Source organism: Pogona vitticeps, chromosome 7 (assembly GCF_051106095.1).
Source record: "Pogona vitticeps strain Pit_001003342236 chromosome 7, PviZW2.1, whole genome shotgun sequence".
NCBI classification, from domain to species: Eukaryota; Metazoa; Chordata; class Lepidosauria; order Squamata; family Agamidae; genus Pogona; species Pogona vitticeps.
Genome location: NC_135789.1, coordinates 22,794,274 through 22,816,861, shown reverse-complemented (window position 1 = coordinate 22,816,861; position 22,588 = coordinate 22,794,274). Strand labels below are relative to the sequence as shown.

At 45.6% G+C, this 22,588-nt stretch overlaps 1 protein-coding gene across 7 annotated transcripts in view; it reads left to right on the top strand.

The window, feature by feature from the left end:
• The window catches only part of COL26A1 (collagen type XXVI alpha 1 chain), a 122,439-nt gene extending 101,398 nt beyond the window's left edge, over nt 1–21,041 (top strand). For 2 of the 7 annotated variants that reach the window (XM_072978288.2, XM_072978289.2), the window contains exons 8-15: nt 295–387; nt 3,979–4,040; nt 5,149–5,211; nt 7,548–7,592; nt 9,763–9,807; nt 13,018–13,102; nt 14,089–14,242; nt 16,410–21,041. In XM_072978288.2, the coding sequence (XP_072834389.2) occupies nt 295–387; nt 3,979–4,040; nt 5,149–5,211; nt 7,548–7,592; nt 9,763–9,807; nt 13,018–13,102; nt 14,089–14,242; nt 16,410–16,428 (566 nt within the window). In that variant the 3' untranslated portion in view covers nt 16,429–21,041. Of the gene's footprint in view, nt 1–294; nt 388–3,978; nt 4,041–5,148; nt 5,212–7,547; nt 7,593–9,762; nt 9,808–13,017; nt 13,103–14,088; nt 14,255–16,409 lie in introns of all 7 variants that reach the window. The other 5 variants (XM_072978291.2, XM_072978290.2, XM_072978292.2 and 2 more) reach the window with 5 other exon arrangements.
• Nucleotides 21,042–22,588: the final 1,547 nt, after the last annotated feature.

The following is a 22,588-nucleotide window of genomic DNA, read 5'->3' as shown; positions in this document are numbered from 1 at the left end:
TTTGGTAGCAGTTGTACTTATTTCCTTCCTTTGTATTATAATTTTTTTTCACAGCACAGCCATGCGCTTTCATGCCTTACATGTTGGGATTCTCGACAACGGTAGCTTATTCAGTGGATTGTAGAGCTGGGATAGTTGCATGGAAAAGTGGGCAGATGTTTTAAACTCACTTTTATAAGTACAAGGTTTTCAGCAAATGCGTGGTTTTTCTCGTAAGCTCCCCCCCCCTGAAATCAACGAGTCCAGAACTGTGGAACGCCACTAATTTCCTTCTTCTGCTTCTCTCTAATACAGATGGAGAGCCACAGCTGGCCTCCACAGTCATTGACACTATCCTGGCCGGCTTGCCGGGACCTCGCGGCGCACCAGGACCCATTGGACAACCGGGTAAGAGGGTTGATGGGATGAATCCGTAACTAGTTACAAACCAAATAGTTACTTGTAAGTAATTACTTTTGAGAATCAACTCATGTAATTAGACTTTACAAGATTGCTTTTTAAGTGTAACAAGAACACCTAGGTGACTTGGGTGTAAGGAGTAAATCTAGTTACTTTCAGGAGTTACTTTTAAAAAGTATTTTAAGATATTTCAGGTGGGCTTAGACCCCAGATGTTTAAGTGTTACACTATTCTGTTACCCATCTTAAGTGGCAAGGGGACATATTTGGTTCTGACTTTATTGTTCTTGCAAATATTTGTGTATTGTAATATCAGAATGTTTAGTGTTACAGAATGATATTCAAAGCAAGGAATGTTTTTTAGTAATAGAAGAATACCTCCTTTTGTCCTGTGGCTCCCACAGCTTTCACATGAGGAAACAGATTATTTGCAAATGTGATAAGACATGGATGAGAACGGGGAAGTCTGACTACAGAGAATTTAAAGATAGATGTGTACTTTCACCCAGAAAGGCAGAATGAGGCTGGTGTGCAGAATGAATTCCAAGAAAATCCATATTTGTGTCTTGTTCTGTCCTCACCTCAGACTACTGATGGAGGCTGGGGCAATTCACAGTAGAATGAGGGGCAATTCACAGCACAGTAAGGTCATGGATTGAGTTCTGTTGAACTAGATGGGAACAGGCAAAATGTGTCGCCCTTAATGTTTTTATAATTTAGCAGGAACCGTATGCCCAAGCTTGTAGATTCAATCCAGTGCTTGGAAGGTTAGCTGTAAAAAAAAATAACACGTTTCATTACTTATTAGCAAGCTCTAAAAATAATTCTCCATCGTTAGCATCAGTGGTGAAAAAAAAAAGTACAGTAACTTGTTATATCAACCAGTGTGTTCATCAGTGCATTAACCATTACTTTTTGAAGCAACCCTAAGCAATCAGCAAACTAGCTGCTAGTCTGTATAGAAGAGCACCCTATTTAAAAAAATCAGAGGGGGAAAAAACCAAATAAATAAAAATTCAGAAATCTAAAAATAAATTTCATTTCTCAGTCCTGGCAGCCAACAAGACAGGGAGTTTTGCAAGCAAACAAGGACTCTCAAAATCCCATATGGGGGGTGGGGGGACACACATGAAACCAGAAATGGGCTGCTAGCATAATTCGGTTTGGGTTTTTCATATTTTCCACTGGTTGCCAGCACCGGTGTGCCCTTGATGGAACTTGAGCTTAAACTGTGGGTCCCCAAATTGTCCTGATTTTACAGCATATGAGGAAGGAAAAGAAAGCTCCAAACTGCCTTTATATCCCTTTTAACCGATGGACCGGTGGTTCTCAACCTTGGGTCCCCAGATGTTCTTGAACTACAACTCCCAGAAGCCTTCACCACTGGCTGTGCTGGTCAGGATTTCTGGGAGCTGTAGTCCAAGAACATCTGGGGACCCAAAGTTGGGAATCGTTGCTAGACTTAACCAAGAATTGACAAGCATGTTTTGTTAATAAGTCCCCCCCCCCCATGAGACCTGAATCCCCTTCTGGTTTTTAATGCTGATACACATTTTCCCCACCCCAAAAGGGTCTTAAGGGGATTGTCTGCATGGAAGACTCTCAGAACTGACCTCCCGTGAGGAGCGCAAGAGGCTGTTTGCTCTTCTCACTGCATTCCTCCATTTAGCCTTCGGTTCATTTCACCCCTGGCTTTGATAGACAAAAGGTTGCATTAATTATTGAGGCTGATTCAACGGCCCTGGTGGGCGTCTGAAGCACGCCGGGGTTTCATCTGAAACAATTAAAGCCGAGATCAGAAGGAGCCTGTATCTGTTCCCTTCCGCCCGCACCCCGAGAACTGCAAATATCCTTAATAGTCAACGTCTGGAAGAAATTATATTCCCTTCCTGCTCTCCCTCCCCAAGTGGGAGGAAGCCATCAGGAGACAATGCGGCATAGCAAGCAGATCCGGCCAGAGGAGCATTCCTGTTCTGCCAAGCGCGGGACATGCCAGGCGGGACTCTTAAAAATGAATGCCTGGCGAAGACGCAGCCTTTGGAAACCTTGACCCATCGCGCCGCCTGTTTCTGATCCCAATAAGTCGGGAAAGGTCCCTGGGAGCAAAATCTGGTGGGTTGTAGCTGGGAGCAGAACCAAGTTAGCACCAGGGCCGTGGGGCTGAGTTCAGATCAGTTGCAAAGCCCAAACCAAATCACCCGGGCTGGCCTGGGTTTGTATGAGGTCTAAGTGAAAACAGAATGTCCACATTCAGTCCTGGAGCAGACAGAAGTGAATTTAGGGATTTGTGCCATCAGAGGGGGCACGAGTCACTCTGGATCAGAGTGTGTCCGGAAGCCCCAGATCGGCCTCCCGAGGGAAAGACACGCAGCTGATCACAGCAGAAAAGGGGTGCTTTAATGGGAGTGATCTGTCTTGAAGGAACCCTTCTGGGGAGACTAAGAGCTGTTGAATCTTATTTCAGCCCCAGTGATGGGATTAGCTAGATGGACCGGCGGTCAAACCCAACGTAAAGCAGTTCCATGTGAATGCGGCATAGTGAGAAGGGTGTGCAGGCTTCTAGGCTGAATCCAGAACGTAGCATTTTGAGTTTAGTGTCAATATGCCTCATTACCTGTTCGTGATAGACGCAAAATTAATTCAGAACGTTTAAGATCAGGAGTTTGAAAACTTCGCCTTAGTAGTGAATAGCTTTATTTCTCCTACGTTGCTCAGCATCTTTCATCAAGGCGTTAATCATAATCTGTTTGAAACAAAAGTGTGCAAACGGAAGTTCTTGTTCCACGCAAAACAAGCAAGCAAACAAAAAACCAACACACAAACACAAGGGGCAGGTCTGCACCCCGGAGTATCCATTCCATAGGCTACAAACGGGAGCTTGTTTCCCTAAAAAAATCTTCCTAAGCTTGGAACCAGCATTTTTAATTCTATCTTTGAACACTGATTTGATATTAGAGCAGGGGAAAAGAATCAGATTATTAGTCAAAGACATATTATTTTGTTATGCCATTCTTAAACAAACAAGCGGAAGTCTTCCTAAAATTAAAATCAATTGTGAAGTCAATTTTCATTTGTTATTAAAAGAACAATATAGAATAATGTGTTATTTTTAATGCATTGGCACCAAGCTCCAGTTCCCCTGTCATTATATTGGGCTTTACAGTAGATCAAATCAAGCCCGAACTGTCCTTGGTTGGTGGCAGAAATGCTGGAGCTGAAGCTGTCCTCCTTTGGGCACATCATGAGAAAGCAAGACAATCATGCTAGGAAGAGTTGAAGGAAGCAGGAAGAGAGGAAAACAGAATGTTAGATGGACTCCCTCCCTAAAAGAAGCCACATGCTTGAGCAAGGCAACTGAGGGCAGGGCATGTTGGAGATCACTCATTCATGCCATAATTCATGGGCAACTTGACAGCACATAAGAGTAGTAACAGCTAAGGGAGGGAGAGAAAAAAAAATAAGGCTATTCTGAGCTGGAAAAAATAGCAAACTTTTCCTCCCCCTCCAGCTCCCATTGGGCTTGATTTTCTATTAATTCTCTTAATAATCCTCTTAATTTTCCCATTTCCCCCCCCCCCAGGCCCACCTGGATCATCAGGACCCAAAGGGGCCCCGGGATCTGTTGGCACTCCTGGCTTACAGGTAGGCAAAGACCACCCTTTATCCTTGAATAATTCCTATACGAAAATAAGGGCAGGTTTCTAACCAGGGGTGGCAAAAAAGAAAAAAGAAAAGAAATTGGATTTAATAGCCTTGGGAAAAGGATTGTCATTGTACCGTTTGGGATTAATTGTGGGACTCAAGGAACCACATTTCAAGAGTCCTACATTGGCAAGAATCAAGATATGCTTTGGAGAAATTCTTTACATAAAAATAGGCCCTGAATTTTAATATCGTTTACTCACTCACTCACTCACTCACTCATTTATTTACTTACTTAACTACTTACTTACTTACTTTATTTAGAATATTTTACTCTGTCTTTCTCTTTAAAAGGAACCAATATAAGATAAGGTAAAGGTTCCCCTTGACATTTAGTCCAGTTGTGTCCAACTCTAGGGGGCGGTGCTCATCCCCGTTTCCGAGCCATAGAGCCAGCGTTTGTCCATAGACAGTTTCCGTGGTCACGTGGCCAGCGCGACTAGACACGGAATGCCATTACCTTCCCACTGAGGTGGTACCTATTTATCTACTCGCATTTGTTCGTGCTTTTGAACTGCTAGGTTGGCAGGAACTGGGACAAGTGACGGGAGCTCCCTCCGTTGCGTGGATTCAATCTTACGACGGCTGGTCTTCCGACCTTGCAGCCCAGAGTCTTCTGCGGTTTAAGCTGCAGCGCCACCAAAATCTATGCACACAGTGTTGGAAATGTGCCTCCCAAACTGTGTACAAATATCACAGTGTGTGTTAGCAGGGGACGCAATGCCACTTAATATAAACGACCGTTGAGGAAGGGAGTGCAAAGTGGAATTTTGAGCATTTTCTCCCTCAACTTAAAGGCCACAAGGGTGTTTGAAAAGATACAAATAGAATGGCTTCTTGTGCACTTGCTGGTGTGTGAAGTGGCAAGTGTTTGGTGCGCCACAAGATGTTACCTTTTTATTAAACAAAGCAGAGGCTGACTTTACTTGGAGCAGAGATTCACGTACAAAGACATTATCACTGATGACTACCCCACGGGGCCTTATCTCTGCTCCTTTCCTGGGGATGGGCCTGATCCATTCACCCTTTCTATTTAACGCTCATCTAGGGCATCCCTGGCTCCCCAGGACAGCCTGGACCGAAAGGATCCAAAGGAGACCGAGGAGAAAAGGTGAGTTCACCTTAAGATTCGGGCACTGCCTTTTTCTAGTTCACAATGCTGGACTCACACCATCTTCTCCATGAGTTGAAAAGCAAGCACGAGGAACCCGTGCACAAAAACCCTCCGGGCTACTGGCTACCCGATTGGCGTTATACCAAGGGAAAGAGTTGGACACTCCATCCCAGCCTGGAGGTTGGGCTTCATAACCCTTGAGGGCCCTTCCAGCTTCCCAACGACGTGAGCCCAGGAGCCGACGAAATCCGACACGGTGTCGCCAGGGCTGTGGCTCCAGAGGACAGTTCCCTGAGAGGGTGCACAGCTTGTCCCTCACACAAGTACGAGTGTGACAAAGACAGGGTCAGATCCAGTCCTCGTCCTGCCTCTGAACATGTGCACAGCTCTCGGTATGATGGGTTTTATGCTAGCAGAACGGCACTGGCCCTTCCATCCCCTGGCCACAGAATCCTGCTTCCCCCTCACGCACGCACGTTTGTGAGAGAAGAAAAACAGGATCATATGGTTCCCACGGTGCAACACCATATTCCACACCAAGCATGCCAAGTGGGCCCTTAGGAGTTCTGAAGAGTTTAGTGCTCCATTCCCAAAATTATGCCCATCCCATTTGCAAGCTGAAAAAATGAGAGTGACATGAATGGATGTAACATCTTCCTCTCCTTTTTATTCTCTAAGCATTTTCTGGTTCTCCATGTCCCTCTGCCAATCACCCCTGTCCAAAAATCCTTGTTTATATCAGACACTTGTCTTTTCTGGACCGCCGTATCCAGAATCCTGCAAGCAGGATGGGTCCTTGGACCTGCGGCCTCAGAGATTCTGAAAGTTAGAATCCAAACGTGGCTTGCCCAGCCTCTGGTTTATAGCTAAAAAAGGAATGTCCTATGTCTGTCTGTCTCCTGTCTGTCTGGTCATATGGGCCAAAACGGTGCCGCTTTGTCAACAAATCTTCCCCCAAAGTACACCAGTGGTGGAGAGGTCTGTGGGTTACCTGTGGACATGTATGGTGAATCTCTGTCATCGCTTGTGGAGAGGGAGAAGAAGCTGAGGAACAGAGTCTGCGTGGAGAAAAGAGCAATCAGGGGGAATGGGAAGTGTGGAAATAGAGACCAGAGACCAGAGAAAAGGGGTTGTGTGACTTTTCCTGAGAAGGGCTAAAATCCTGTTGCCCAGTTACACAAATACTGTAGTGGCTTAACTCAAGGCAATTTGTTTGGAAGCAAATTGCCTTCAGAAATCTCCATCGGCTCAGCAGGCAACCGAATAACGCCTATGGTGATTTCTTAATTTACGCAAGTCCATCTCTACAAGGTACATCATTCGTGTAACTGTGCCGCAGGATTTCAGCCCATGCTTTTGTTAGGAAAAGCTATAGTGCGGTTTGTGGAGGTGGCTTGTTAGGATGTGGCATGATGACGAGGTATGATTCCGCAGTTCCAGACCACTCCTTGAACCTGTGGTTTGCTCTCAGCTTATAAATTCTGGGTTGCAAACTCGGGACCGTGGCTTTTCGTGACAACTGGACTCACAACTGTGATTTGTTCCTGGGTTCTTTCTCCAGCTGCCTGCTGTGAATGGACACAGGGGAAGGACAGTGACAAACCAGAAATGGAAAAGACAGATCCCTCCTCCACAATTTATGGAGTGGTCTGCTGCAATACTTGTACTTAAATAGGGACAGGTAGAAACCTCATTAAATTCCTCACTAAATCCCCGTTGGGAGTTGCCGGTTTCAGAGGTGCAGTGAAATTGCCCCGGCTTTCCGTTTGCCCTTTACTGCAGCTGTTCAAGGTGGTGAATCTCTTTGGGGTATTAGAGTTCAGCACCTGGAACGGTTCCAGCAGAGTCCATAACAAAACTCGGAGTGGATTTCTGCCACTCCCGAAATTGGCTTCAGCAGCTGCCACTGCTTGGAGGCTGCCTGTCAAAAGCTCGTTGACGTCTGTGATATTTCTCACCTACGGGACAAGAAAAAGAATGAGCGCAGGGGGTTGCCGAGATTTCCTCAATTTGCACAGAAATATCTGTGCAAAACTAATCTTTTCCCTTCGTGAAGCAAAATCAATCCATAGCAGGAAAGAAGGAAGGACTGGCCTGAGTGACAAGAAGACATAGATTAAGCCATCCAATCTTTCTAAAGTTTAAAAGTTCATGAGACAACGTGGCAGCTGTGATAGTTTGCTACACAGGGTTGTGCAATTTCCATCAGGATCTTTCTTTAAAACATCATATTTTGCTACACAAGAACCAGCAGAATTCCCAATTATTCCATTTCAATTTTTCAGCAAATCCCAATTAATTCATTCTAATGAAAAATACTTCACTTCTAACAGGGACAAGTGGGTCTGACCGGTGAAAGAGGCATTAAGGGAATTCCTGTAAGTGATGTATTTGATTATCAATTGTGTGTGTGTGTCTGTGTGTCTGTGTGTGTGTGAAAGAGAGAGAGAGAAAGAGAGAGAGAGAGGCATCATAGAGGAGAAGGATCATTGTTCTGGCCTCTAACTTCCCTCTCCAGAGCCATAGCTGGAAATTCTGGAAGCTGTAATTCAAAAATGTAATCTTCCCAGGTTGCAGGGAGGATATAAAATACCTATATGGTATTATATACTAAGATATGACCTGCTGTATTACAGAGTGGGTAAATTTTGATATTTAAGACTATTCCCCCCCTTCACACACATACACATACACACACAGCGCCCTGTAGGCTTGAGCAGTGCGTAGCCAGGGTTCAGAAGAAAAATGCCCAAACAGAATCTGGAAGTGAAAAGAAATTAGGATTTAGAAAGGAGGAATGTTGTTACTGTTCAGTCGAAGTGTTGCGAGATCCAGAATCAGAACCCTGGGTGTGGGGGTGTGGTGGGGAATTGAAAACTTTTATTCCTGGAAAACACCACCATATGTAATACTGGTATATCTTTTTCTTTAAAACTCATATGACTTTTTGAAGGGCCCAGAACTAGAAGCACTGAGCTGGCTGGCTATCGTTACTCAACGAATTATACCAAGAGCTGTGCTACACTGCCAAACTAATTGATGGGCCTGAGAGCCAGATCTGAGCACAGGCTAACCCCGCCTGTAGTTGCCACATGTCCTTTTTTTGCTGAGAGCCATGCTCTGTTAAAAATCCTGCCATAGGCCAGTCCTCTTTGAAAAGCTTCTAACCGGGCATCTCTGACTGTGGAGATCAGTTTCAGTCGGGAAGTGCTGTAGTGCTAAACTCAATGCCTGGAACAAAAGGAGAGTCAAAATAAACCATGCTTTCAGGAGGTACAAAAAAGTACAGCAGTCACAGAAGAGGCCACTGGACTAAGCAAGACTTGAGAAACGTCGTGCGGATGGTGGGGAAATGCCAATAAAATCAGTGTAGAAGCCGTTGTTGGTCTATGACTCTTATGACTCATCACCCTTGAGACGCCTGTCTTGAGTTGATGGGAGTTGTAGTCCAGTAATGTATGAAGGGCCACACTTTGCTGAGCTTTGTTCTAGAAACTCCTTTTTAAATGCTGTAGCCCATAGCTGTTATTCCAACTGTATCAGGCCAGCTCAACCAGTAGCTACGCTGAGGCAGTCACCTTGAGGCCACAGATTGCTGGAAACACAGCCATAATCTGCTGTTTGGAGAACGTCTGACTTTGACGGTCCTTAGAGCCTGGGCTTTATGGGACGGCTTTCCCCCTCCTCCCTGAATTGACCAAAGCAATGTCTTCCTTCTTCTTAGTGCGTTGTCATTTGGGAACAGGGAACATGGCATGAGGACCCTGTTTCCAGCCTGGTAGAAGGAAAAATGTGCGCTGACATTAGAAACCATTTTATTCTTGTAGCGCGAGATGGGAGTGGTGTTGATGATCCCGTCTTATACTGCGGATGGCTAAAAGGCTTTTTACTCCATTTTTAGAGTGGGGGAGATACAGATTTATATTCAGCAGGGATATCTACGCGAAAGGGACACATTGCCATGCTGACCGCTCCAGAGTGCAGATCAAAAGTCATTTCTTTGGACTCGCTTGTCTTTAGGAAGGGTCACGTTTTCATAACTTTCAAGGCCTGCCGATTGGAACAGACCTTCGTCTTGAGAACACACCCCCTTGTGAGGCTTCCTGGAGGTTTCAAAGATACAAACGCTCACACAAAAACGAGGCACACATACATTAAAATGCAAAGGACTCCATTTTTCAAAGGGATGTATAAAAAGCTTTCGTTGACGAGGCCATGGTGGGCATTAGATAAAACACACGGACAAATGTGCACCGTAAGCAAAACGTAGCATGAAATGTCAACTGTTGTACCCCCCCCCCAAAAAAAAAACAAGTTTCGTGGAGCGAAACAAAGGCTGATTTGGTACACAATGGGATTAAGAGAAAGGTAACAAAATTGAGATGGAAGAAGTCAGTAAGCAGAGCTTGCTTGGGCAAACTGGCTGTGGATTCTGGCTGGCAAGCTAGTTAATTTTCTTCGGGCCTCCGATCTTCTTTCTTCTGGCACTGAAAATGATCCGTGACTCAGGTGGGACTCTTTCACCATGTTCTGTTTCCTCCTTTTCAGGGTGAACCTGGCAAGAAAGGCGAAGAAGGAGACAAAGGTGCAGATGTAAGAATCCAAGCAATTCTTCTTTATAGTTACGGCCATTCTGTTCCCACACAATCTCTCCCTCCCTTAATGGATACAATAGGCGGGAGGGGCCCAGGCACACACCTCCAATGAAAATCCATTTCATAGGGAGTGGGCCACCACGAAGAAGGTCTCTCCTCTCTCGGTGGGGCCACTCTCAGCCACGAGGCCCTGGGAGGACCAGGTGAAACGGGTGGAGCTGTTCTTTGTGAGAGATGCTACTACAGTAGTACCTTGACTTATGAACTTAATCCGTATTGGAATGGCGTTCGTATGTCGAAAAGTTTGTAAGTCGAGGAAAACCTTTCCATAGGAATGCCTTGGAAACCATTTAATCCGTATCTGCTGTTTTTCGTTCATATGTCAAGGTGCTGTTCGTAGGTAGAGGCATTAGTTCCCATAGGAACTAACGCAAAGCTGGTTAATCTGTACTCTACCACTAGGGGGAGAATTTTTTTTATTTTATTTTTCTTCTTTTGACCTAAGATGAACTTAGGTCAAGAAAAGGGCAGGAAAGGTTTTTTCCTCTTTTTTTCATTCGCAAGTCGAGGCTCCGTTTGCAGGTCAAAGCAACTTTTTGCGAACGTAGCCATTCATAACTCGAATCGTTTGCAAGTGGAGACGTTCATAAGTCGAGTTACCACTCTACAGACGTTGTAATTTTTAAAAACTGTGGCCCCTGTAAAATGAAAGGCGGCCATCTAAGCAGGCCAGTAGAGGATTCTGTTTTTGTTTTCCGTCTCTGAAAGGATAGTGGGAGTTTCACGGCCAACGAGCAGTGGTGGAAAAAAACAGCTGAGTGGAATTGAGTGGGTTGAGGTCTCTGGCTGCAGAGCCAGAGGTCGGGAGTTTGATTCCCCCCCCCCCCACGGTGCCTCCTTGATCGGGACTGGAGTCCATGATCCCCGGGGTCCTTTCCGATCTGCATATTATAAGATTATAAAATAAGATTATAATCCACCGTACAATTTGTTAGGATGACGCCTATTCCAAGGGCCAGGATTTTGAATATTCTATGTCTCTTCCTACACAAGATTTTTTTTAGTGAAACAAAAGGAACCAAATACGTACATTCTGTGTGCCATTTAAAGCCCTCGGAATTACGTAGTTCCCTTTCTCAGACCCGCAGCTTGGAAAACTTTCGGTTTTAGAAGCTAACTTCTGGGAGAATCCCTCCAGCAGCATAACCACTAGCCATGCTGGCTTGGGAGCTTCTGGGAGTCGTAGTCCTCAAAGTTGGCTTTTCCAAGCTATACTGAGATTATGGCTTTCTGTGTCAGTGACTTATTTAATTAACTGAAGGATACCAAATCATCCAGTTTATTTTGGCATGTGAGACCACAAACTCCCTAAGGCCTTCATCCCGTTCCTGGCAGTAAAGTAGAAGAAGAACAAAATAAATAAATAAGCCTCCTGTGCTGCCTCTCCATTATTGTCACACCAGCCTGTTGTCCGAAGCAGCCCCCTGACCCTACCTAATGGCAGGACCAGTTGAGAAGCCAACATGTCTCCCCCCACCAACTTTCTCCCCATGCAGTTCTTCTCAGCAAAGGGAAAGGGACAAAGGGAGAGAAAAAGAATCCCTTTATGGGATTGTGCATTATGAAATGGTGGCAGTGATGTCTGATCAGGCCACAGTGCCACATACCTTAGTTGCATCTCACCTGGATGGCTGCAAGGACTTCTACATGGGGCCCTTCCTTGAAGATGGTTTGGAAACATCACCTGGTGCAAAATCTTCCATCCAGGAAGCTGGACTAGATGGGCCCTTGGCCTGATCCAGCAGGGCTCTTCTTGTGTTCTTATATCCAGGCCATGAATCAGGGCCAGTTAGCTTATAACTCCCCTGTTACAACAACTTTACTGGCTGCTAGTCTGTTTCTGGGCCCAATGCAAGAGCGCTTGCTATGACTAGAGGTGGGCACGAACCGCCGAACCTGGAGTTCATGCTGGTTCGTTTCTTGGCCAGAGAGCTATTTTGGGGCTCCCAACCCCACCTCCTCCATTGGGTGTCCACTCAGAGGCAGTGACCGGCTTTCCTGGCCCACCTCCTCTGGGCCCTGTAAGTGGGTGTCTATTGGCGGAGGCAAGCTGGGCGCTTGTTCGGCCTTGAAACGAACCAGCACAAACTGCGGTTCGTGCCCATCTCTAACTATGATCTATGAAGACCTGTAAAGGCTCGATTTGAGGCACACCAGAGAGAGAACCTTCTCTTTGGCTGCTCCCAGGCTTTGAAATGCTACCCCTCTGGAGGCTCGGTTGGCCTCCTTCCTCTTGTCCTTCTGCTGCCAGATAAAAACCTTCTTTAGATGAGCTTCTAACAGCTAATTGGGCAGAGAAGACTTTTTTAATTTAGAATATTATTATTAATATTATTATTAATGCAACTTAACAGGTAATTGGACAGAGAAGAGTTTTTATTTACGGTATTATTATTAATATTATTATTAATGCATCTTAACAGCTAATTGGGCAGAAGAGTTTTTATTTAGGGTGTTATTATTAATATTATTATTAATGCACCTTTGGATCTAGTTTAAGGGCTTTTAAACAGTCTCAACTAATTATTTTAATAAACTTATTAAAATGATTTAGCCTGATTATTATTTTTTAAAAAAATAATAATAATTTGTGCACTCCTTTGGGTCCCCGGTTTGGGAGAAAGGTTGCACAGAAATAAGATAAAATAAAGGTAAAGGTAAAGGTTCCCCTTGACATTTTTAGTCCAGTCGTGTCCGACTCTAGGGGGCGGTGCTCATCCCGTTTTTCAAGCTGTAGAGCCAGTGCTTGTCCGAAGACAGTTTCCGTTGTCATGTGGCCAGCGTGACTAGGAAGCGCCGTTTTACCTTCCCACTGAGGTGGTACCTATTTATCTACTCGCATTTACATGCTTTCGAACTGCTAGGTTGGCGAGGAGCTGGGACAAAGCAACGGGAGCTCCCTCCATTGCGTGGATTCGATCTTACGACTGCTGGTATTCTAACCCTGCAGCACAGAGGCTTCTGGGGTTTAGCCCACAGCGCCACCACGTTCCTTGATAAAATTATAAAATAGAACCTCCAAATCCATGAGTGGCAGTTTGGGGGGCAGGCTGAGTATGGGTGGTGGCACATGGCAGTGGGTTATACCTTTGGGAGCCTGAACAAATCCGTGGTTGCTTTTGTCTCCTCTCCCTTCTCTCCACCGCAGGGCGAAGGTGTACAACAGCTCCGAGAGGCCCTGAAGATTTTAGCCGAGAGAGTGTTGATTTTAGAACATATGATAGGAATCCACGGTGAGTCCCGGACAAAACATGCTAAGGGTTAATGGGGAAGGAGGCGCCATGCTTATTAGGGATGATTCTCTGCATGTTCCGAGGTTCACGATATTCGTCCATTTGTTTAAAGTATCCGTTTGCTACGTTCAGAGCAAATTGCATTCTGAAAGATAATGTTTCAAAACACAAATCACATCAGTCCGATTGCAAAATCGAGCAGCATTTCAGAGTCTTGCTGAATGGGACACAGACTGGGGTGGGGGAAAATGATCTGTTCGTGACAAGTGAAGGTGATGCTCTGGGCTCTTTGTGGATGAGAGGGGAAGGCACCCTCCTGGAATCATCACTTCTGTCCTGAAGGAGGAAAGGTACCTGTCCTGAATCAGGCACAATATTTTCTGTCAGTCTTTACCAGAGGTTGGGAGTTCGAATCCCCAACGGCGACTCCCGTGAGTAAAGCCAGCCTAGGTGTGGCCTCAAGCCAGCTGCAGAGTAGCCCCGAAAAGGTCCCCAGAAGAAGGGAAGGGCCAACCACTTCCGAGTATCCTCTACCTGGAAAAAAAAACCTGAAAAAGAAGTCAGAACTGACTTGATGACACAGGATGATTTCCAAGTCGTGCGAACGATCTTTCCACAAATCATGCAAATTGAGCACAATTGGCTGTGGATGCTGCTTTGTTTTTATAGATGACTAAGAACTGGAAGTGCGGGTCTCTTTTTGAATAATTATCAAGTGTTCCTTTGCTCTCTCCCCCCCCCCGTGTGTGTGTGAAAAGGGAGCTGTGTTTTCGCACAGGGACATCTCAAAGAAATTGTGGCGAACCCCTAGCCTTGCTTTTCCATCTCACTCCCTTGAAAGTTCCTCGTGAGGGAGCCAAAATCCATGAGGGGGGGGGGATTTAGCCGGTATTCTTCACCCCACAACCGCATACTCCACCTCCCCTCCCCTGCCTCTCTTTTAAAACAACACACACACCCCGTCCCCGTTTTTCCTTTATTTTCAGATTCTTTGTCTTTCGTTGAACCAGGCTCAGGACAAGATGTGATCCTGGGCGCCCCGCTCCGAGCGAACATGAAAATCAAGCGACACCATTCAAACCAGATCATCTCCTCACTGCTGGACGACAGCGAGACCAAAGGGAAGAGCAACGGAAGGAAGTAGGACGCCCAGTAAGGTCCCTGATGGAATTTAGAGGAGAGTTTGGGAATAACGGTGCTCAGAGTTAATTCGTTCACCCTGCAACCCCTTCTTCTCCATGAAATGGGAGAAACGAATCAATTCGTCTCACATCCCCCCCCGAACACCTTTTGGAGATTAAAAATTTAGGGTTTTTTTTCAGCCATTCTCAATGGGGAACATATGGCTACCTGGCGGGGTGAACCTTTTTAAAGGGGGCCACAAGCTGGAAACAAACCTCCATACACACCACCCTATAAGGTTCAATTTGCAACTTACACAGTCCTGATTCTGCCTGTATTTTTTCTGTGTTGTGCTTATGGCCGTGGCTGAAAAAGTCTGAGAATAGCCAGGTTAAATGACCACTTTGCTTCTCCCCCTGTTTAATGCATTAGCAGTGATTTTAATGTTAACAAGGACACATTTCCACCCTCTGGTTCAAAGAATGACTAGGAAAGTGGGATTATTTGTTATCTTTAATGGACTCTATACTCTGTATTTCTCCTAAGTGTATATGTTACAATGAATGTCCCAAATTTTAAAAATGTGCATGATTTGCAGAAAACACACACACACACACACCATTTTTCAGTTGGATAGACAGCCGACAATAAATCTAATTAAAATCACAGTTTATTTTTTTTTAAGTAATAAATTCAGAGCCAAACAAAAACAGGCGGGTATATCCTAACAAATATCCCTCCCCCCACAAAAGCACTCCGCTTAGCGTCAGATGAGACATCAGGAGAGATGCATGTTTCCACCACTGAAAATGTTTTCCACAATCAGATTCTTACAGAGGTAACATGATTTAACAATCAAGCTTGCCAATTCAGCCGACAGCCACTTTTCAGGGTCTTCTCAGAAAACACAGCATGCTAAATGCAAGATGTGTAGTTGCAGAAAATCACATGCTATGGGAAACAAGGGTCTTTAGGGAGCACATCTTCCTAAAAAAAGTGTCATATGGGTTATCTAGTTTGATCCTCAGCTGGTGGAATGCAATTCCTCAGTGAAGTCTGCCACTTATTAACCCATAATGTCTCCAAGTTATCCTACAGTATGTTGAGGCATCATTGATGAGAGAAAAAACAAAAGTTGATCCTCTGCTCGTTAAGATGGGTTCCCTCGACAGTCCTAACATTTATGGAATTTCTCCTGATCCCTAAACTTAATTGTGGGGAGAAGGTGTCTCTTTCTTTTTGCCTTTGTAAAGCAAAAAGAAAATATATTATTTTTTTCAAAAAAAGTCAGCACTAGCATTAACAGTATTCACAGAAAGTTGTTTACATATAGGCAACTTGGTGCTACCTCTAGAGGTTATCGGAATTATAATCTAAATTATCCAGAGAATAACCCCTGAGAATCCAGAGAATTGCCCCTGATAATAGGAGGAGACCGCACTGATTTAAAAAATGTGGGAAATGCTCCTGGATTGGGATAGGCTGATTCACATTATTTTTCCTCTAACCTCACTAAGCAAAAGGAAATATGAACCAGCCTAGAATCTCCCCCAACTTCAGTCTGTAGTTTTTGCCTCTGCCACTGAGGCTGCTACTTTTTTTTAAAGGATCCAATTGCATTGGTTCAGAACTGTGCTGCTTGAACCCATGCAGAAACATGCCCATCAGCACACATTTAACAGCTTCTTCTTCTCTCTCTCTGCAGGACTCTCCATTTGTTAAATATCTCTCTCCATGGGCAAGACTCTTCTCTCTATCAGCAAGTTTTCTTTTTAAAAAAATAAAATAAAATAAATAACAATATGAAGAAATGAGGGAAGGAAGCCTTGCTTACAGCTTATTAGGTTGTTTCTTTGTAACAGTGCCACCTACAGGACTATAATTAGAACTGCAGACAAGCTGTAAACAAGGCTGTCCTCCTCTCTGCCTGTGTGGGCCAGTCGATCCAAAAAGACCCAGGGGAACCCAAGTTCCCCAGTGCAACTTCACCATTTCCCTTGCTATATAGTCACATCCATAGTGTGACAACTGGTGTCAATAGCTGAGAAATGGAGGAAAGCTGAGTGGAGTGGTTGCCCAGTGCCAATGACAAAAGGACATACCGCAACATTTTGTTACCTCTCCTTATTGTGAACAATACATATTTTCACAGCTGAAGACTGAGTATTGTATCTTTCCTTGGCAGGCTCAGCCATGAAGGCTGAAGAGGCTCAGTTACCATGGACTTCTGTCAGACGTCCCTGCAGGTCAGGAAGATGGAACATCTGTTGGGACAGGAAAGCCATCTGTGAACTCTCCACGACCTTTCCAATGTATATTTCGCACCTGGTAGACCTCCTATCTCTTTGTTTCTGTCCTGTCCTTCTCAGCCGATCATGGCAATAATGTCTAGCTGCTGCCAGGCAAGCTCACTTAATCCAAGCGGGCCACCGTCCTCCATCCTGCTCCGCCTGTAAACATAGCTCAAACGCTTCCCCCTCTTCCGACCTCTTGCCAGCACAAGAGGAGTAGGTTCCCTAAGCATCATCCCTGCACAAATGGCTCCTTTGGGCCAAATGCTGGTCCCCAGTGGGTCCGGGGGAAGAGGTGGTCTCTGAGGTCATCACAACCCACCAGTGACCTTGCCTCTCTTGCATCCTTCCCTGTTCTTCTGGAATTGCACCCACTTCCTCCTCCTGTTTCCTCTGAAGCAGTGCACACAGGTGGGGAGAGGTGGGACGGAGGGAGATGGCGTTCGTGGGTTTTTGCTGGGGAGGCACCGTGGTGGTGTTAAGCCTGGGTGTGGGCAGAGGAGTGCCCCCCACACGCCACCTTGCTTAGGATGACCACCTCAGGGTGATGAATGATAAGGCTCTTCCCGGGTTCCAGAAACCAAGACGTTGGGCATGATCCAGGCACCAGCATCTCCGAGAATGTCTGAGGCCCACGCCCAAATTTCCTTCCTTCCTTCTGTTTGACTCACAAGATGCCTTCTGTTGTAGCCCTTCTGCATTCAGACACTCTGGAGCATTTTCTGCCTATTTAATCCGTGCAGGGATGCTCCGCTGGCTCTCTGCAAATCATTTGCCGTGAACCGAAAGGGTTCTGTGGGACCCACCCCACCCTTGCCTGCCACGGAGTATTGTGGCTGGGAGGGTGAATGACACAGCATAGCTATTTTCCATGCCCTTTCGGATCTTTTCGCAGAAGAATTCAAGATAACCCCTCGAAGGAACTGAAGGTGTCTCTGAAACACAGTTTGAAAGCCATTGTTCTACTTGGTTTTACAACCATTGCCCTCATGCAGGGGAAAAGGGAAAAAAGAAAAAAGAAACACACCATGTCCAATTAGGGGTATGAATTGCTGGTATTTGTTTACTAATCCTGCTGGCAAAACTTCATTCTGGGGACCTAAGATCCATGAAGCCCGTAAACCTCTTTCAGAATCCATCTACCATCTGCTAAAGTTCAGCTTAGCTCTTCACCCCTTAACTACAAGATCATTTCTGGATTCTCCTATCCATGAGCAAAGATTCCATCACCGGTTTCTCATTTTATGTCTGAAGTCCGCGAGTTGCTGTGGATGATGGGGAACCACAAGAGTTAGGGTTGCTCCTTGGGACCATCACTGCCCAAATCCTACAGACGTGCTCCTTGTAGGAACGAGCCAAACCCTTAAAAAAAGCAAACTTCCCCATCTCTGGGGGAACAACCATGCCATTAATTGCCAAGTTCATGGATTTTGTTGGGTGTAACGGGGTGAATTTCACCAGGCAATGTTTTCCCCGTTCCCTCAGGTTCACACTCACACAAATCTCTCCTCCTAAGTTTCCGCTCAACACAACAGATGTTAAAGGCACCAGATGCCCAAGCAGAAAAAGAGATGTACTCCCAGTCACTGGGTTGTTGAGATTTTGGAAGATGGACTCCCCATCTCGCTTCACAAGCCTTGCTTTGTTTCGACACTTTCAAGCCTAATTCTCTCAGCCGTGAGGACTAGAAACCTAGTGGCAAGCTGAGATTCTCAGGAAGAGGCATTAGGTCTGCCAAACTCATAGAAATCATAGAAAAGTGAAGTTGGAAGGGGCCTACAAGGCCATCAAGTCTGACCCCTTGCTCCATGCAGGAATCCATCTTTGGTGCCTTCATCGCCCTGCTTTGCTGTGGAAGCCCTTCTTTACCTTCTAGGGTTGTTGTAAAATAAAATAAAAAAGGGGACACTTGCAGAATGCATTCCCCCCCCCCCCAAAAAAACATAATTTCTGGCCACTGTTCACTATGGTGAGGGCAAGTAGGTTAAAATGGAGAATAGATAGGGCTCTGGTGGCTAAATCTGCTTCCCAGAAAGTAAATATTAGAGGTGTGGAGACTGGGTGTCTTTAGGACTGCACAACTGCTGGAGGAATTCTGAGCATCAAAGTCCAAAGCCACAAGTCTTCGCACCTCTAGTAAAAACCATGAAGACTGAACGCAGGGCAGCTTACTTCAAAGTAAACATGACATTAGTTTTGTATCATTTCAGCAGCAGAGGGGCCTGTTTTAGTCAATGGGATTGAGCCCAAAATATAGAGGCCTCAGTCTTGTTACTCCCAACTGGAAGAAACTCATTGCACCCCCGACCAGAATTTGGTTGGAGATTTATACTGGTGTGCATGTAATTATGTAAATCACAATCCAGGGTGAGATTTTTGGTTTCTCTAGCCTGCTGATACCATAATTTTCCATTGGCCCTATCTTGCGGGCGCATTACAACACCGCAGTGTGATGCAACTAGGAGCAAGGCCTAAACTGAAAAGCTCTTGGGCTGAGCTCGGCCTAGCTTCCTGTTCCTGCCCCCAGTGCTAGCTGGGAGCTCTCTTTCTGTGCAGGAAGCTTGGGCTGAGCTCGGCCTAGCCTAGCTCAAAGCCTTTCAGTTTAGACCTTTCTTCCAGGTGAATCTCAGGGAGCTGTTTGTCAGGTGCCTGCAAAGTAGGAAGAACTCCCAGAACTGTGTTTGTAGTCCAGAAAATCTTAAAACCCCATACTTAATAACAACGGTGAATTGCTGCTTTTTGAACTATTTGCTGCTTTCTTTCCTAGCCCCATGCCAAGCCATGCAACCACCACGGGTCCAAGAAAGCAAGTAGCAACTCGTTAATTAGCAACGATTTCCTGACACCATTGATGCATTTACTCTTTTGCCTGTGCAAATGCTGAGTATGCTTCTGAACCATGAGGCTTACGGAAGTGTTGATTTAACATGACTCATTCATTCAGTGGGATTAACATTTGCATTTAGGCCATATTCGTTTACAGTTTTAATGCTGCTTTGCCACTGATTTCAGCCTAATAAACCCCTGGTATGTTACAGTTATTTAACAGTAATTACAATAATTTTAAAAAGAAAATAGTTTTCAGAAACAGAGAGAAGTTTCAAGCTGGCATTCACATACTTTTCTTGCTACACAACGTGTAACGAGTTTAAAGTTATTGGAAGGGATCCTTTTTGTTGATGAACGACGTATGAGGAAGTGAGTCCACGAAACCTAATGCCCAGTAAACCTTTTTTCAGGCACCACAGTCACCTTTGGTTGGTCTTGCTCGGAGGAACGTGGCTCTGCTTTGCTCTCATAAACATTTTTTTTCATTATTTCACAAATGCTCCAAGGTTGACCTTATGGATATCCATCAGTAAACCTGCGATGAGGCAAGAAGTTGAGGTCCTTTGCAAAGAGCGCAGATATTCCTCCATTCGTGCCTCTTCAAAGCATGCAACACGTGTGTCTCTGCATGCACACACATCAAGTGAATCAACCGTTGGAATCAAAATGTTGCGACAGGATATTTAGCAGCATTGACCTTGACCCACAAAGCCTCAGTTGCCACTGTAAAGTAAGGCAAGGCAAAAGGTTCACATTGTAGGGAGTGTGATTTACCTGGAGGCAAAAGCAGCTTAGCTCTGATACGCAGGAGAGACGCTTCACATCTAACTATCCAGCCCTGCGCTATTGTGACCGTATAACGCAGAAGCCGTGGCTGATGTTCCTAGTCCGGTGCTGGCTGTCAGAAGTGTAGATGGTCTATAGGTTTCTTTCAAGTCCGTGCCTGCCCCCACAGCCTCCCCATACAGGATGCAAAAGAGGTGGCCCCAAAGGTGCTATAAATATCTATAAATATTAAATATATATATATATATATTTAATTTATACTCATGTGTTATTAACATCCACTAGTGTCCCAACTCCTTTTAAAGCTCCTAATCCTGATACTTGCTGGGAGAGGGGTTGTTTGCTTTCAAATCATCGTCACGCTGAGCTTGCACCGACCGGCGCTAGGAGCGCTTCTGTCTGAACGGGTGTGCTTTTGTCGATTTATCAGGATCTGTGGAACGGCGAATCCTGATCGGCAATGAGAGAGCTCAAGCAGGCCACTTGGGAAACGGGCCAAGACACCGACAACTCAAAGCGGCCCTGCCTCAGAATCTTGTTGCCTTAAATCCTGCTTCTTGCATCCTCTTCTTTAAGTCCAGGGCATGGAAAGGAAGAGACTTTGAACCCTGATCTGCCCCCCCCCGAGGCTTCTGGTTCCTAACCCCCCAGTACAATGGGAAAAAGGAGCCCACCCTTCTTTCTGCCCCCAGATTGTGCATTGTTAACTGTTACTGTTCACTGTATCTTCCCTCCCCACCTTTACTATGGGGTTTGTTACTGTATGTGGAATATTTTGTACTCCGTTTTTTGGGGGGGTGTTTCCCCCCCTCCTTTACAGAACCGAGTGGGGACACTATTAAAGGGCCCACAGATACCAAATCCCTGCTTATTTAATGCACTGAGAAATAAAACATACTGTTAGAGGAAAACAGCGTCTGGTGCCTGCCTGCTGTATTTACGAAATCGTTATCTTTTTCGCCTAATTTTCAATGAAGTTTGCTTCCCCAAATATAAACAGGGATGCCGGTGGGGGCCCCCGTTTTTGCTCCTTGTCTGTTGTCAGAGCTTCGTTTCCAGGCAGTTCGCATCTAGGGGAAGAAGTGGTTGCCAAGAAAACTCGAGCTGACAGATGGTTAAAATGCCATCCCACAGAAGATGCCTTGAATGCCTTCCTGATCTGCCTCTCTTCGTGCGGAGGTTCGAAAAGCGATTTTGTGTCTGAACACATTTTTGGTGGCTGCTTGGTACGAGGGCTCCTAAGCAGCGTGTTATCAAACAGCCTCCCCAGAGTTGGAAAGCTTTTCTTGGCCTTCCGGAATTCCCACATGATTTGTTTCATCGCCTCCTCACCGTCTGTTTGATGGGGGGGATCTGTTCGATCTGCTGCGGGAACGCTGTGCAAGCCGAAGGAGTCATGGATCCACGACTCGAAGGTTCCATTCAAAACATCCGTACAAAAAGGCTCAGCAAGAGTTTCCCCAGAAAGGCAGTTCTGGATTTTATGCAAAGGAAGAATCAGGGCTAGGGTCAGGCTTTTAGGGTCAGGGTCAAGGTTAAGGAGGAAGAATTGTCAGGGAGGATCAGGGGGCTGGAAACCAAGTCCTCTGAGGAAAAGCTGAAAGAACTGGGCATGTTTAGCCTTGAGAAAAGAAGACAGAGGGGAGAGAGGAGAGCCCTTTTCAAAGACTTGAAAGGTAGCCCTACAGAGGAGGGGCAGGATCTGTCCTCCATCATCCCAGAGTGCAGGACACATAATAATAGGCTCAAATTCGGGGAAGTCAGATTTAATATCCAAAAGCGCTTCCTAACTGTGAGAGCAGTACGACAACAGAACCCATGACCTCAAGAAGTAGTGAGTGCTCCAACGCTGGAGGCATTCAGAAGGAAATTGGAGACCCATCTGTCTGATCTACTTTGACCTGGATCCCTGCCTTGATGGCCTTCTAGACCCCTTCCAACTCCATGATTGTAGGATTCTATGCATGAAAATAAGCACAGTTGACTTAATGCTTGCATATGAATCTCATGCATGCCGATTCACTTTTATATGAAAATTCCTGGGGGGTTTCCCTTAATCTTTGGGGTTGCTCCCATCTCAGCCCTTAAGATCCACAACCCATCTATGCCCAAACCCTTCTCTCCACTCAACTGGTCCAGAACTACTTTGACAAGAACAGTGTAGCTGCCGAAACATTTCCAGCCACTGGGCTCATTCTGAGTCTAGCAGTCAACGAGTAGAACCCCACTCACTCAGCCATGAAGGCCAAGATCTGAGACAGGGTTTTGTGACATCATGGAGCAGAGCAAACCAGGACGAAGAAGGAGGCAGGACTGCTCCTGCGACAGGAAACTGAGCAAACAACCAGCCAAGTCAATCCAAGTAAACCCATTCAGGTAAAACGTGGTTGATCAAGTCATAAAGCATCTGAGATTCAGGAGGAAATGGAGTGCAAGGCAAAAGGCAACAAAATGCACG